Source organism: Musa acuminata, chromosome BXJ1-9 (assembly GCF_036884655.1).
Source record: "Musa acuminata AAA Group cultivar baxijiao chromosome BXJ1-9, Cavendish_Baxijiao_AAA, whole genome shotgun sequence".
Classification (NCBI taxonomy): Eukaryota; Viridiplantae; Streptophyta; class Magnoliopsida; order Zingiberales; family Musaceae; genus Musa; species Musa acuminata.
In genome coordinates this window covers 1617648-1633903 of record NC_088335.1, presented here as the reverse complement: position 1 = coordinate 1633903, position 16256 = coordinate 1617648, and the positions used below count along the sequence as shown (strand labels likewise).

The 16256-nt window shown below is 36.2% G+C and overlaps 2 protein-coding genes across 2 annotated transcripts; one reads left to right on the top strand and one right to left on the bottom strand.

The window, feature by feature from the left end:
- Window positions 1-1107: 1107 nt before the first annotated feature.
- Window positions 1108-13177, bottom strand: LOC135584687 (uncharacterized). The gene is made up of 13 exons (XM_065081766.1): window positions 12592-13177; window positions 12331-12359; window positions 10799-10901; window positions 9659-9815; window positions 7044-7238; window positions 6542-6702; window positions 5485-5761; window positions 4673-4887; window positions 4497-4595; window positions 3874-4403; window positions 2982-3742; window positions 2698-2896; window positions 1108-1459 (listed from the first exon to the last, which is right to left on the bottom strand). Exons 1-13 carry the CDS (start codon window positions 12764-12766, stop codon window positions 1313-1315), a joined length of 3048 nt encoding a protein of 1015 aa, XP_064937838.1. The 5' UTR covers window positions 12767-13177; the 3' UTR covers window positions 1108-1312.
- Window positions 13178-14044: 867 nt separating this feature from the next.
- LOC103996741 (zinc finger AN1 domain-containing stress-associated protein 15) lies at window positions 14045-14488 on the top strand. The gene has a single exon (XM_018831451.2). The coding sequence runs from the start codon at window positions 14045-14047 to the stop codon at window positions 14486-14488; it is 444 nt and encodes a 147-aa protein (XP_018686996.1).
- Window positions 14489-16256: the final 1768 nt, after the last annotated feature.

Sequence of the window (16256 nt, the reverse complement as noted above, 5' to 3'; positions counted from 1 at the left end):
GAATGTTACGCCCCAAGATTTTATTATTATTATTATTATTATTATTATTATTATTATTATTATTATTATTATTATTATCTGAGAGTGGGAAAGAAGAAAGATAAAGTGTGACTTGGCACGTAAGGTTTCTGGAACATAGGCCAATGTCTCTGGAAGAAAGAAGAAAAGGAACACAAGGATGAAGACGTGCTTTTGGCTCTTCTTCACTGAGAAGGTAGGAAATTATTGTGTTCCAAAAACATAATAAATTCAAATAATTAAATAATAAAAACATGAAGGAACGTGTTTTCAAAAGCCCGGTTAGAATATGTTATTTAGTACTCGAAAAATTAGGAACATTGCATGGCCTCCATCACGCATCCATGCAGGTTTGATTCACATATTGAGTTATATAAAGGCTTTATGGCTGTACAACCATTGATTTGAACTTAATTATTTTGAGACAGCGGTCGACGTGAGAGAACCGCGAAGCATACATGACTTCCAGAAGATAGTACTTAATTATGATAACACAATACTTTAAAATATGATACTATACTAATGTTTCGATATTCGTTTGGTACGATAGATAGATATATATATATATATATATATATATATATATATATATATATATATATAACACTGGACACAACATCCTACGCTTGTTAAGTGTTATAGCATCTATTTGATGCTGTCAAAGAAACAAAATGATGAAATCAGTACATAGCCTTACAAAATGAGTATCAACCTCCTGCTGCAAATAAAGCCTCCTAATAGGCTTTCTATATCAAAATAACACTTCAATTATGGGACTGGTATGACAGTCCAATCAAAATTCATGATGCTCTTATTAGGATGTATCATTAAGTGGTAACATGATTCAAAGAAATTATAATATCTTGCTTCATCCAGCTGTTTTCTACTAGACCCTAAAGATGTTGAATGCATTGAACATAAGATGCACTTTTGTAGCTTGGAGTGAACAGTGATATTAACAGTATTAACTGATACTGATGAGATATGTCAAAGAAAGATATTGGTTTAATGTTGAAACTAGTCCAATACCATATTGGTTTAGCTCAGACAGATACATACCAAGCATACCACCATTATTCTACACAAGAGTTAGAAAAACAGCTAATTGTGTGTTTCACTTATATTAACAAATTAAACAAGTATATGTAGTTCATAAAATAACCTTTAATTGTATCTGTACCTCATAGGATGAGGCAAGTTATTTGTTGCTTCTGCAAGATAAAGAAGATCAAGCAAATGATAGAAAAAGAGGGCATAAGTACATCAAAATCCAACTACAGATTGTTCTCATTTCTTATCTCATGTTCGAGAATGGTATTATAATATCATCCAACTTCAAAGGTAGGGTATTTGTTCGTGCTTTGACAGACTTGGCTGACTCAAGTGCACGGGATGTTTGGAGAGCCATCTCAGCATGAAGCTGAAGACATGTCATGGCCATCTGCATATTAAGATAACTCGTTGTCACAGTACATATATGATGTATCAAGTAAAAAATGAATAAACAAATAAGCTGAAGAATATATGATAAGACACCCCAATCTATTGACAGATTTGCTGTAAAACAGTAACCAAGGTATGAACTAGAATTCTTTCAATACTTTTCATTCATAAATGTCACACTGAGGATTTTGGATGATGGGGAAGAGTTACTTTAATAATGTCTTCTTTAGTTGATGAAATTTGCTATTGATTCGAAGTATCAATATCAATACATATTTCCAATGAAATCAGAAGAGCATTCATGTTGCTATTTTTCACATTATGGAGATTGGTCATTGATAGTGTGGCTAGTTAACCAGATCTGTCATTGATAGAGTTGTTGAACTGTTATCTCATTAAACAAGTTATCTATATAACTAGTCTTAATAATGCAGACAAGTAACCTTATGTTACTTCATGTTGTAATCCAAGATTCAAGTTAATATATTTAAGAACATTTAGATGAAGATCTGCAACACGTTTGGAACAAAGTTCATTTCTCAGAAAAGAAAATCCATTACGGTGTGTTGTAGTCCAAGCTTCAAGTTCATAAATCAAAGAATATGTTGATGAAAATCTGTAACCTGTTAGCAATAAAATTCATTTCTTGTAAAACAAAATCCAATACTTATGTTCCTAACTTGCAATGAGAATCCATAAATCACATATTATATTTTTTAGATTTATTGGCAAAGTGCAAACAAAGAATTTTTCTTTTAGAATGATATATGGCATAATGGTGATAGTTTCATATCTTAATTTCCACATTTTAGCAATAAGACACATGTAAGACTCATGGATCATGCTAAACAAAACTAAAAAATGTTAAAGGAATGAGGGAATTTATGTGCATAAATGACTTCAGGTGCAACTATATGTACAAGTAGAAAATTTCATGAGTTGAGGCCTGAAAAGGAAAGGATATAAATGTAAAGAAATGATTAAAAACTAGTGCAGGAAACCATGCAGCATCTTCAGAAAAGGAATGTTTAATCCTAAGCCAACATGGATTCTAAAATTTAGCAATTTTGAATGTCTTTGAAATTAAATAATCATATTGCAACTATTCTTTACTATAAATTGCTTCTTGGAGTACTATTATCAAATAAAGATAATCAATTCGAAGTTAAAATTTTCATATTTAAAATTAACAAATGGAGACAGCATGTTCTGTGGTTGGGGCTTTAATATACATACCGTTGAGCATTCTGCATCTGGATCCGATTCGGCAATATGAAGTGCCCATGTCCGAATCCACTCAAGTCCATCGGAAATTTCCTGATTACCTTCAATTAAAGCAGATGCAACATGTGATGGATGTAAAGCAACCAGTATGCATGATGCAGCAAAAAGCACAGATCTTCTGACATATGCTTCAGCATGATGTGATAACTCCCTGAAGAAAATTCAATAAAACCACTCCTGTGAGGTCATCAGTCTTTAGATTCACATATAAAAAAAAAAAATCAAATTTCTACTACCTAAATCTAATCATATCAAGAAGTGGAGGAGCCAAAGCTGATGCTTCAGGATGCATACTACTGCATTTCATACATACACCAAGCATGTAGATTAGTTTTCCGAGGACAACAAAGTCCCGGTTGAGTAGGTCTACTCCATGCCTTTTTTTGTCAAATCCTTGCATTACAGGAAGCATAAATGCAGCAGCATAAAGAGGAAATCTGTTTCTTGATGATTCCAACTCTGGATCCTTGGCTTTTACAAGACCCCATTTACGAGATTTTCCTGACTTTATTTGACCACCTCTTGAAGGAATTTCTCTTTCATAACGGTGGGACCAACTGATAGAAGTTCCAGGATCAGAAACCTCTTTCCAAGGACCAGCTCCAGGTGGTCCTCTACTGCTAGGAATAAACCATGGTTGACCTGAAATGTTTGATATTAAATTCCTTTGCTGATGTTTCATTCTAATGATCGTACTCTCTGAAAGCTCTTGTGCTGCCTCAGTCATGACATCAAGAATCAGAATCCGTTGGCTAACATCCACATTTGGTGAATATAGTAATCTGGTTAACACATCTAATGATTCAAATGGGCATGTGACAAGCAACGCAACCAGTGCTTTTTGCCTTTTTCCTTCAGCAGAATCTTCCTCTCCTTCAACTGCTACATCAGAGCAACGAACATGCACTAATGCTCTGACAAGATCACCTGAATAATGGGGAAGCTCATCAGGTGTTGCTCGTACAAGCTTTTCAGCACTGTCCAGTGCTCTTTCCACCTATAAGTAAGGCATTATGAATGTTCAAATGGGGGCATTCATTAATAGCTTCACTAAACTTTCAAATAGGTGAAAATTTTTGACAGACGATAACCTGACAATGACTATATAAAGTAAGCACAGCAACTTACACCATCTGGATCATCTGGTTTCCGTAATGCTGCAGCAATATCACCAAGCTGGGAGAAAAGTTTCATATCTGTATCACCGTCCGACAGATCATATGGTTCTAGTGAGTCACTTGAAGATGCATCAGAATTCTTGCCTTCACCATCATCCTCTTCAGCAGAGGCATGTTCATTGTTTGGCATGCCAGCACAATGATTCACCCTGCATTCTGAAATCAATTTACCACCATCTACAGCATGATGCTTTGTATCTTTCAGCCTTTTAGCATGAGAGGCACTTTCTGTAACCTTGGACAGAGTAGCATCTAGTTTATCTTTTTCCATATCCTTGGACAGAGTACCATTTAGTTTATCTTTTCTAGTTTCATCTGTAGTTACCACATCCTTTCTTTTAAACCCAAATTCCCAGTCAATAATTTCAGAACAATCATCATCAAGGTAGAGAGGGTTCTTTGGATCAACAACTTTAGAAAATACCAATGCAACAGAGCTAGCCATCTTCCGAACTAAATCAATTGGGCTCTCCAGTCTACCTACAAATCTTAGAACCAAGTTTAATAAAAAAATATTATAGAATCTTTGGTAGAAATTCACATAAAATTATTTAATCTAGAAGAAGAATTTACAGCTGACTCCTTGAAGAATAGAATGCAATATATCTTTGGTTGTTTCTAATTCCTCTTTAGACATTTTCTCAATGCATAAAGCAACAGCATAAGTGACATCTGATTTTCACTTAAGGAAGTACAAAAGAGTAACGGAAAAGAAAAATAAACTAAGAAACTATTGCTCAGAAGGATACAAGCTTGCTGCTCCATAGAAGATGATTGAACAAACTCACGCCTGGACCAAATGCTAATTATTCGATGCAATACATCTAGAAAAGATGATGTCCTCTGGGCTCTTGCCTCAGAATCGAAATTCGGTGGGCACTCAAAAACCGAAAACTGAAGAATCCATCTCAAGCAGCAGATAGGAAATACTTTCCAAAACACAAATTTGTCAACAAAGATGTACCTGAAATGAGCATAATTAAAAAGTGCAGTTAAGGTAAGCATACTGTATTTTTACACACTCAGGCATCAAACATCATAAATGTGTGTCAAAGTTAAACTCCAGATTGAAGCTATATGTGATTATATGTCAAACTTAAGAAACCAGATGAAAAGTCAGTATCTGCTGTATCAGATCAGAGTTTTATCATGAGACCACAACTAGTTAGATAATGACTTAACCAGTCGTAGCAATGACAATATTAATCATTGAATAGAAGCAATGATTTCTGTGGGGAAAAAAAAAAAACTAATAATGCAAGATATATCATCCAGAGTAGGCATTTTAGATTCAAGATTTCATGTACACATGCATGATCTTACTCATTAAGAGCAACCTATAATTTATAGATAGGAGTTTGACAAACTATTGCTTGACGGTAGATATCAAATCATTTTTTTTTTTTTGCTGAAGTTCTTTTCCTGTAGCTATTGATTTAGGGAATTTTGAATCTTTAATATCAAAAACACATTCAGAATATGCACCAATTGGGAGGAAGAATATTAACAACACAATAGCAACAAACTTGCTATCATAGATAACATGGTGACACCATCTCACCTAATATTAGTTTTTTGCTTGACAATCCGATGAAACAACAACCAAAGCGTCCAATAAGCTTCAACATCACTTACATTCTGAGTTGCTAATTGCCGTAGTAGCTCCTCAGAAAATCTTTCAATGGCATATTGATCTTTCATTGCCTCCATAATGAACAACCAAAAATGGGATTTTGGACTAGATTCAATCATATTAAAAGCAACAGAACCAGCATTCGATGACAAGCAGCTTCGGATGTGATCAAGAATCCTAGGGATCACCTTTACGAGTAGAATATCTGAAAAATAGTAACTTAATGACTAAAACAATATAGAAATAGGACACTAGCAAGATCTTAAAATTCCCAAATCTGACGATATTGCGTGGCATACATTACATTTAGTGGTCCATCCAACTTGTAAATCAACAATTAAGATGATAGCCCAGTAACATATGAAGACTGTTCTAATTGTGAAACACAACATGGAACAGCCCAATGATATTCATGGAGCAATATGTAAAAATGAAAAAGTTTCAAATAAAAAGATAATGGTTAACTACATTTCATTCTTTTATTAAAGATCTCTTACAATTGTATACTAGAAGGTACAACAACTAGCCACAGATCCAAATTATTTGGGATTGCTTGCATGAATTTTTTCTTCCCATTAAGCTCTGGGTAGGTGAATATCCCTAGTTACATAAAGCAGTCAAGTTTCCTTTTCCTGCTCATATAAAATTTTCCTATGTGTCCTCTACTTTTCCTCATCACTAATATTGATCAATTCATCTTACCTCACCAGGGAATTTATAGGTCTCCATTGAACATGCATATATCCTTCTAATGGTTTTTCCTCATTTTATCTTCTATCAATGGTACACCTAACTGTTAAAAGTAAAGTTTTTGTGATCAATTTATATCAATTGCTCATATTAAATGTTAAAAGTAAAATTTTAACATCTGCTTGGCCTATAATTAACCTATCTACTGTCAGGTAAGTTAACTTCAATAAGTTGCTTTGCTGGAACAATAATAATTTGCAGGACCAGACTTAGCATTAAACTATTTTTTTATCACCTGTTGAGCCACGCCTGCAAATCCTTGAAAATGTTTCGCCGATAAAGAACAATGAGCCATCCACAGTATTTGCATCGGAGGCATCTCTTGGGTTCAACATTTCAAAGTTACAATCTTCTGCTCCACACAGAAGTTGTCTAGCCATTTGCTGGAAGAACAAGCTAGTAGCTAATCAAGGATAAAAACAGAAAATAGCTGATAATGAAAGGTATCCTTGAAATGTAATCTACATTAGGAAATAGAAGAGATTTCTATGACTGATTTTACTGAGAGGAGATGATGTTGATAAAACATTATAAAAAGAAAAAAGGGCAAATTAAATGAGCATATGATCTTAATGTGAAAATTTTAAGAACCAACAATAAGCGCACTCCTGGTATCAACATGAAAAGGAATCATGATACATGACATGAAGCTCCAGAATCCTCAAACAGAATCCAAATTGAGCTTTGAATCGTTAAAATTACATCTATAGAACCAAGACAATATCTCAGAAGGATACTGCGATGAAAGTGCGGATGAGGCTTGCAATCTTGCTTTGTCAGGAACAGAAGTGAGAAGCTGTGCAACCCTAGACATGACTGCTAACATCTCTGGCTTAAGTGCATAATCATGTTTGCTACTGCTACATTGGATTCTAAATTCGCCGATAATATGCCGTATCCCTTCGCTCTTAAGCAAGCATCGTACCAGTAACCTGTAATATACATAGTAGAGGAAAAGATAAATGCTGCCTGCTTTACACATAGAAAGGAAATGATAAGAAATATAATGAACACCACAAGAACAAAATCTGTTAGGTTAGTCTGGATATTGGGTTATATTTAACTAACAAGTTAGTACACATCATTTACAGTCAGTAAAGATCCAATATTGATATAGTCACTAGAAATCATATCAAATTATAATGAGAGATGGATAGATGGAGTGGTGAGACAAGGGATTGGCCATGGCTATATGATCCTGTACATTTGCCACGTAAGTGACAGCTCAAAATTCCGAAAGTGTGTAAGTGATGAAGGAAATCATTAAGACAGCCGTTGCTCGCATAGATCAAGTCGGTAATCTTTTGTTCTTTAACAAATTGACAGACATTTCCAATAACAGTCAAACCAGCAGTCAGATTGATGATCACTAATCATCAATTATCCAATAGACCATGATGATAAGTGACCAAAAACGTACTATATATTCAGTCAATAATCTTCAGCATACCAACAACCATCAGTTAATGATCACCAAGTATCAACAAGCTGTCAATAGATGATTGTTGATTGCCAGCAGATGACCAATCAGTAAGTGATAGTCAATGGACAGTCTATCCTGTTGAATGGCAATCATCAATCACCAATGACAATTTGATAATTGAAAGTCAAACAATAGATGAATAGCAAAAGTTGATCATCAAAACACATCAACTAACAAACATTGACTGATCAAATTTTTGAACCATGATAGAACGTGCTGATCATCAAACGGTGGTTGACTGTTAATGGTTATATTCAAATCTTCCAAAAACAACCATGATATGCAAGTGGTCTAAGTATCACCTAGTGCATCTGCAGCGAAAACAATGGATAGATTTAAAAAAAGAAGAAGAAGCTAAATTATGCTATGATTAAATTATCAACTTATCTGATAATATTGATAGTTTGTTACTCATAAAGAAATTATGCAAGTGATAAGTATAAGTAATACAAAAAGGTGTATTTAACTAAAATTATATTATCATAGTCCTTGTTTTAGAAAAATAGAATAATACAACAGAAGAACGATTAGTAATGAGGTGAAAACATAAACCAATATCGAAGCAAATGATCTATGAATCTCAAGGACTTGGCATCATAGTTATCATAACGGAACCAGAATAGACTCGATCAAGCCTTGGTTCTCTGGGTCATTGGTTGAACCGGTGGATCAATTGGTCGAACCACATGTTTAAATTAAAAATATTTTAAAATATATTAAACAATTTAAAATTATATATAGTAAAAATCTAAAATATTAAAACTAATTAAAAAATAGATAGAAGATGTGGAATGATAATATCAAGCAACATTGTGTATATAAAGTTATAAACATTTATCCAGATCAAATAACACATGAAAAAATCTTGGTCGTAATTACATTAATCCAATCTAAAATCAATTGTTCAATGATATATAAGAAATAGTTTATCCAACATAATTATCATGAATTCATGATTAGATGGAAACTTTTTAGTCATCAATATGCCATGATAATTCTAACCCATGTAGTAAATTTTTGTATTATAATCTAAATTTTCGAACTCATTTTTATCTGTTCCAATATTTTTTTCGTTCTCCTCATTTTTATTTGTCCTCAAATCAAATTCTTCTTATATAGCGTGCTCTAATTTCATCTCCCTTATATTCTTTTTGATATCATTAAAATCTCATCAAGATTGAGAGTATCATCTGTCATATTTAAATAAGGTTAACCCTAATTTCAAATACCCTCTCGAATAAATAATAAAAAAGTTTAAGCGTATTTAAGTAATTTGGATCGGTTTTATGTACTCGGTCAGTCGGTTTTATATTGGTTATCCAAAATCCAACCGGGTTAATCGGTTCATTCCCGTTTTTGAACATATCCATTCCAATAATTGAATTGGATTGGTTAATGGTCCGGTTCCCGGTTTTTCCAGCACCACCACTTGGTTCGATCTGATCCCGATAACTATGCTCAGTATTAAATCAGTATAATCAGCATATCAAGATCTAGATAAACAAGAGCATTATATATGGTTGATCACATACACATCTTATCATGTACCAATAAAAACTAAAGTTTCTAATGATTTTTCATGACATCTGGATTCTCATACTACCACCAAATATAAGTAATAGCTAAGGATTCCTCAAATGATTTGGTCAAATAAGGCCAAAATCATGGTATGTTAAAAGAGGTTTGACGAGTAATATGATCTAGGAAGTACATTTGTTGTGACGCACTAACATGATTTATTATTGCAGTCACCATTGTTGCTAAATGAGGCACAATCTTAATTAACTCTGCTGTAAAATAACTTTCATACTGCTCCAAAGTACCAAAATCAACTTAATTGTGGCATCAATCAGATGGTACAGTAAGTACCTCTCAATATTCGAGTAGATAGCATCATCATAACCGTGCACCAAAGCAGGAACAAGGACCTGTACTATTTCAGTTGGAGGTCCTTGAACGAAAAATGAATCATAAACCTGCTTCTTCGTAGATGAAGAAAAGCATGCAAGCCAGTCTTTTGCAACATCTGCACATTAGATATGACAATTATCAAGCACTTAGAAAACCTTTTACTAAAACGTGTGCCAGTCATCTAAAGCTACTTTCTTTACAAAGAATGTTACCATCAGCTCAAATTAATTCTGCATTTTTAATAGCATGCACTCGCACAGGCTTTTCAATGAAGAACAAGTTCTTACAATAAAATTGTTGCAGTCTATTTTTCCGAATGGAGATATGAATTATAATTACTAAAGAATATATCACATTCACAAATCAAATGCTAGTTATTAAAAAAGTATTTGGATGCATCATTCTAAAGGTTCATGTTTGCACATATACACCTTAATTTTCAGTTTAGCAGACAAGCATGGCTCACCAAATCAGCCAACCTGATTTAGATCGTTTTGCCCACTTCAATGCCAAAAGCCAGAATTGATCAACATCAACAGATCTCTAACAGAATTGGACATCTTGACCAATTCAGACAGTTCCAATTGTCAGATAATAAACTAGAAAGGAAAATGAAAAGAGAGAAAAAGGATGCAAGAGGAAGGGATGAGGAAGCAAAGTTGCTGATTCCCAGACCCAACTAGCCCCATCCGAGAATGGAATGAGAATGATGAGACAAGGGGAGGCAATCTGGAAGGGTGCAGCCAAGCCTGAGAACAAATGAGGAGGAGAGAATGAAGGAAAAAAGGGGCAGAAGAAGTTTATTTTTTCCTGCTTTCTTCGTAGATAAAGGAATGAAGAAAAGAGAGGAAAAAGTTGAACACAAGATTAGTGATAAATCAGTACATACACATGTTAGAACCATAAAAATCAGTATATACGGACAACCATGGGATTTGAAAATTTGAAGATAGCATTAGTCATATGGTATCATAGGAAAAAATTGATATATAATTCATATATTTACATATAGAAATATGTGTCAACTTAGAGAAAACTCTATTAGGTCCAGCATATCTTATCACAATAAAGATGTTTCAAATAAAGAATGAAACTTACTATAGATCAATATCCTAGCCAAGGTTGGAAACGCAGGTCCATAGTAGAAAGCCTGCCTCCATTCACCGCTTTCAGCAGGGGCAGGAGATAGTATCTCATGTACCTGAAAAACAGTGGTAAACAAAATAAGAAGGCCTCAGTTTGTGGTATTTGTCAATTTTGATACAACACATCCGATATGTATCAATAGCATCCAAGGTTGATCCAATTTTGACCAATTTCTTGACCATATTATTAGCAGGAAGGGTTTGATGTCAATCAAAGTCAACTAGATTAGGCTGATTCTCTCAACTGGAAGCAAAAACATAACACTTAACTTCAGGATTTTCAAAATTTTGTTGCAGCTGAAAGACTAGATACAGTTCTCCATGCTTAGTAAGGACAGTGCAGCTTCTTCCAGAATCCCTCATGCTAACATGGTAAGGCATGGATCTAGTCAGCCACAAGTTACTATTATGGTAAGGGTTATTTGTGGACTGTAAGCACCATGTGACACCCATCACTGAACCCCCACACATAAAACAAAAAAAATGGACACTCGAAGTGGATCAAATCTCAAAATCGTGAGCTCAGTCTAATATAGGAGATTAAAGCATGCATAGTATGTTTATTCATATAATCCTTTCAAAATAATAAATATGGATGATGGACAAAAAAGAATCATCTGTAATCAAAAGATTTGTGTAAAAGTAAGAAAACAAAGAATGGTTAATGCTTCAACCACTAATCTGGCAAAGAACACTTCTAACATTCAAAGGATGTAGTGATATCTAAAGCAATACACCCAAAAATTAAGCCATGAAGAGTGTCCCAAACTACATATTCATGCAAGTAAGCAACTGGACTAAATTGAATGCAAGTAAAAGAAGATTCATAATCTGAGTTCAACTCTATGTTGAGGACATCCTAGTTTACTACTACGGGGTGTACAGGATCTTTGAACAGGTTTCAAGATATGCAAAATGGATCATTCATTCCAGCCATCGCAAGTTCCAGGAAGAGAGAATTTATTCATAAATGACGATAACTACATGTTTGTAAGTATATAAGTGCATCGCAAACAAACATGATTTTAGGGGACCTTATACAACTGCTACTAAACTAAATATAGATAATTGTTGGAATTGAATGTCAGGGATTGTATATAGCATAAGTTCTTGTTCGAAATAAAATTTAACTCGAAAGTCCCTGAGAAGAAACACCCCTTCAATTGAAAATCCACAGGTGTACACCAGTGCACAAGGCCTTGGGCACAGAGCCACTCTTATAGTTTTCAATCTTTAGCTGGATGTTCACCCTAGCACCTTTTTCTTATCAATGAATTCTTCTTCTCTGCATCTATGTTTTCGATTCCAGGCATTATCTCACCTTTAATTAGAATTACAACCATCTTTACATTATTTATTTTTCACATCAAGTTCAGAATTTTCTTGTGGACACTATTGTAGTTGCATAAATAGATAACACAAAACGTTAAGAACCTCCTCTGTGTGAGATATAAAACCAAGTAGCATTGTGGACCAGAGTAGTACCTTGCTTCTCTGAGCAGGATCGATGGTCTCTGCAAAGTAACCAAATATTGCAATGAGCCTTTTTGTTTTAAGAAAATAAATAAATTTTCAGACACGTCAAAAAATTCAGATGCCTCTCCCAATCATAAGCTCCTAAGTATTTTTTTTCCTTTTCAGTGCAAATCCATCTATCATTCAACAAATAAGTGACACTACGACAGAAAAAGTACGACAAAAAGACCCATTCCAAGAGAAAGAGACGTGAAGGATCCGAAATCGAACCGCAAAGGGCAGAGTAGTCGACGGGAAATATGCGGACAGCAAGGGAGTAGAGGGCGCAGATCACTTCGTCGACGTGCTTCGCGGCATCGATCGCGGATGAGACCTCCCCAACCTTCTCAAGGACTAGGGTTTCGAGCCCTGAGCTTCCGCTACCGCCCTTCGCTCCCTCTTCCATGGCCAAAACAGTCCTCGCGCTTCGTCTTTGTGATCGATGGGATTTTCTTTTAATCCTCGAAGGCCCGACGATGACAGATTCTCGAGTCTTCTACTGTTGATCAAGGGATAAGCATCAAGCACGAATGTTACGGCACGGAGAAATGGAAGGATTCCCCTTCTGCCCAGTGTGGTCAAAGGCGCTGGGCTGACCGGATTCCGGTCAAGACGGAGCTGTGACGACGGAGTGGAAGAGGAAGGAGGGCGGAGAAGGGAGTTTGCGACGGCGAAGGAGGAGGACGAGAGGCAGAGAGAGAGATGACGGGAGGGGAAGAAGCTGCCGCCGTTCGCCGATGGAGACGAAATCAGTCACCGTGCACCGAGGCTAACCCGCACTGCCGCAGTCGTTGGGGAGAAAGAGAGGCTGCGTTTAGAGCACGGGTGCGCGTGGGGTTGGGTTGGGGTGGTGGTTTGTGTTGAAGGTTGAGCCATGTGGTTCAATCGTATCGGAGGACAAATCAGCTCGACTCAGACTCGACCCGATCTGAGTTGAATCAGTCGGTCGCTCAGACTCGATCCGTTCTGAGTTGAATCGGGATATTGTGAAAGTCTTTTTCAAAAATTAATTAATAAATATTTTTAATCTAATTTAAGTTGAATGAAATGTGTTGCGGCAAAAGAAAAGAATATTACAGCGTGGAATTTCGCTTGGACACGAAGATTATTTCGACCATTTTGCTTTATTTTAATCGCCTTATCATTTGTATTGCGACGGATGTATTCCCATTTATTCGTCCTTTTCCTCCACCGCCTCCGAAGTTCCCACCTTTACTTTTCCTTCATCTTCCCCTATTTCCACCGATTCTTTCGCCACTTCCTCGATCGGATCGATCAGGGTTCCCCTCTTTCTGATCATCTTCTCGGTTGTCGCTGCCCTTCGAACTTGATTCCTAGGAAGCATGGGGAAAAATCTCTGACAGCCTCATCCTGTCTCCGATTCGATTTCGCGTTCAACGAAGCTTACATCCTGATCGATCCGCTGCAGATTTAGTCCCTCCTGACTACTGATTTTTTGCGCTTTTTTTGTTGGAAAATTCGTCCCTTTTTGAGGCTTGAGATCGAATTTTATTTTATTTCTTATGAATCCGTCCTGAAAACCTCTTTTTTTCATCCATCACGTCGATTGGAGACTTCAGATATCCCTCTTTAATCGATCCTTGAAACTTATTCGTAGTTCTTAATCCTGTTCGGCTCCAATATCCTCGATCTGCTTGTGTTCGCATCTGTTCCAGTGCATCAAATGGCTCGAGAAAGTTGTAATCTTGACAAAGACGAAGCCGAAATCCTCAAACCTTCCTCCCCTTCCCCGTCGACCCCCGCTCCTCCATCATCGTCCCCGTTACCCCCGTCTCTGTTCTTGAAACCTTGCGAGCAATCACCGAACCCGAGAGCGGAGACTACGGCTACGGAGACCGCCGTCGCGGCATCTACCACGCCCAAGACCGACAAGGAGTCGAAGCCTGAGGAGGAATCCAAACCGCAGGTAAAATTCATCAACGGGTGCTCCACTTGCGGGAGAAAGGTGGGGCTGACCGGATTCCGGTGCCGATGCGGGGATCTCTTCTGCGGTCGCCACCGGTATTCCGACACTCATGATTGCTCATTCGATTACAAGGCGTTGGGGAGGGAGGAGATTGCTAAGGCTAATCCTGTGGTCAAAGCTGCCAAGATCATCAAGATATAGGGTATAAAGCTTTCGCCTTTCCAATTGTTGTCCTTTTACATCTTCAATTGAACCCATTCTTGATCTGTTTTGTAGTGTTGAGACTTACTGATCTCGGTAGTTAAACCGTTTGAATACAGGCTTAATCTGTTCACCCAAAAGATTATTTTCAGATGCAGTAGTTCTGTTTGATCTTAGCACTTGGAAAAAAACGAAACAACACCATTCTCGGGTTGAATTTTGTATTACTGCCATATATGTTTACCTTTTAAATGATCTCCATGCTAATTATCTTTCATTTATGCTGAACCACCGTTTATCAGGATTTGAACCATTTATTCTGTGGAAGAAAATAGAATTTTTGATGGATGATTTAGGTTTTGTGTAGCTTATTAATCTCATACATTGTAAATTGGATACCTAAAAGTAAAACCTTTCTGAACTAATTTTCTATCTATTTGATTGCATATTTCATAGTTGGTGGATAACTTCATAGTTGTGTTGTTGGGAGCTTATTAAGTCATGTATGAAACAAAATCTTCAAAGCTAATTCTGTTAATATTTGCTTATATACATTGTAATTATCCAACCTACTTGTGTAGGTTCTATCTAAATATAGCTTTAGATTATCCGTAACTTACGAACTAGATGTTTGGAGCAGAAGCTTAATAGCGTTATTATCAGAAGAGTTCATGTAGATTCTCTCAAGAGATTTAATCGCTCCAGGTGATGAGAACTATAGCATTTTAAGGGATCACCGGTTACTTTTTTCAAGAAAATGCAGGTTTCTTATTCTCATTTTTCAAACAAGAATATCCTTGCAACTTTTGATGCTTAACTCTCAGTTTAGTGCATCCACATCATCTATTACATTTCAGGAAATTAACATAATTGTATGGAATGTGAGTTTCATGGTTTCATTTGCTTCCTCATGATGTTTGATGCAATTATTGCTTCTGTTCTTTGACATCTCATGAAGATTCATGGATTCATGATCTAGCAGTGATTGTGTTTGTCACGAAGCAATCAAGTAAGTTGCTTCCCACGGCTTCCCGGTGGTCACTTTTAATGGCTTATCATGCAAAATATTAGAAACTATTTTTGGATTTGCATAGCGAGAACTTTCAATTCTTAATATGCCTGTCGTTGACTAACAGCTACCGCTTACTATTCTGTTCCATCTCATAAGTAGATTCAGAGGAAGCTGCTCACAAATGTTATTTAGTGTTTTAATTATTTAGTATCGTAAATTTTAGCAGTTGTTTTCACATAAAAATGCTTAATACATCTGGTTTTTTCTTATGACTAGTGCCTTCATTTAAGATGCTTTTCTTGGACAACCTTTATTGGTGTAGTTGGCCAGTATTTGTCACCTTTCCGGGGAAGAATGGTTGTATTCCAAGCTTCTATTGATGCCTTTTAATGCAGGTGTGTGTGAAGACCAGACTGGAAATGAAAGCTAGTGGGCTTATTACTTGCAGCATCATCCACCACAGTTGGCCTCAAGAAATGCGTTTGTTCGGACTGCGCTCTTTATGCAGTCTAATTTGGAGGCTTGGGTGGAAGAAAACTGTTGTTTCAACGCTCTATTCAAGAGGCTTTTTGATTAAAAGCAGTGTTCTCATTGGCCAAGGGTAAGCCAAAGACAAAATTGGTCGTCTTCCGAGTTCCTCACATGGCGTTTGAATCAATTGTGCTTGTGTTGGGTGAAGTCAAGGGACTTGACTGTGTCTTGCAACTTGCAAGTTCTTCTTGATGATAAATCACGTTTTCTTTTGATAATTGAGTC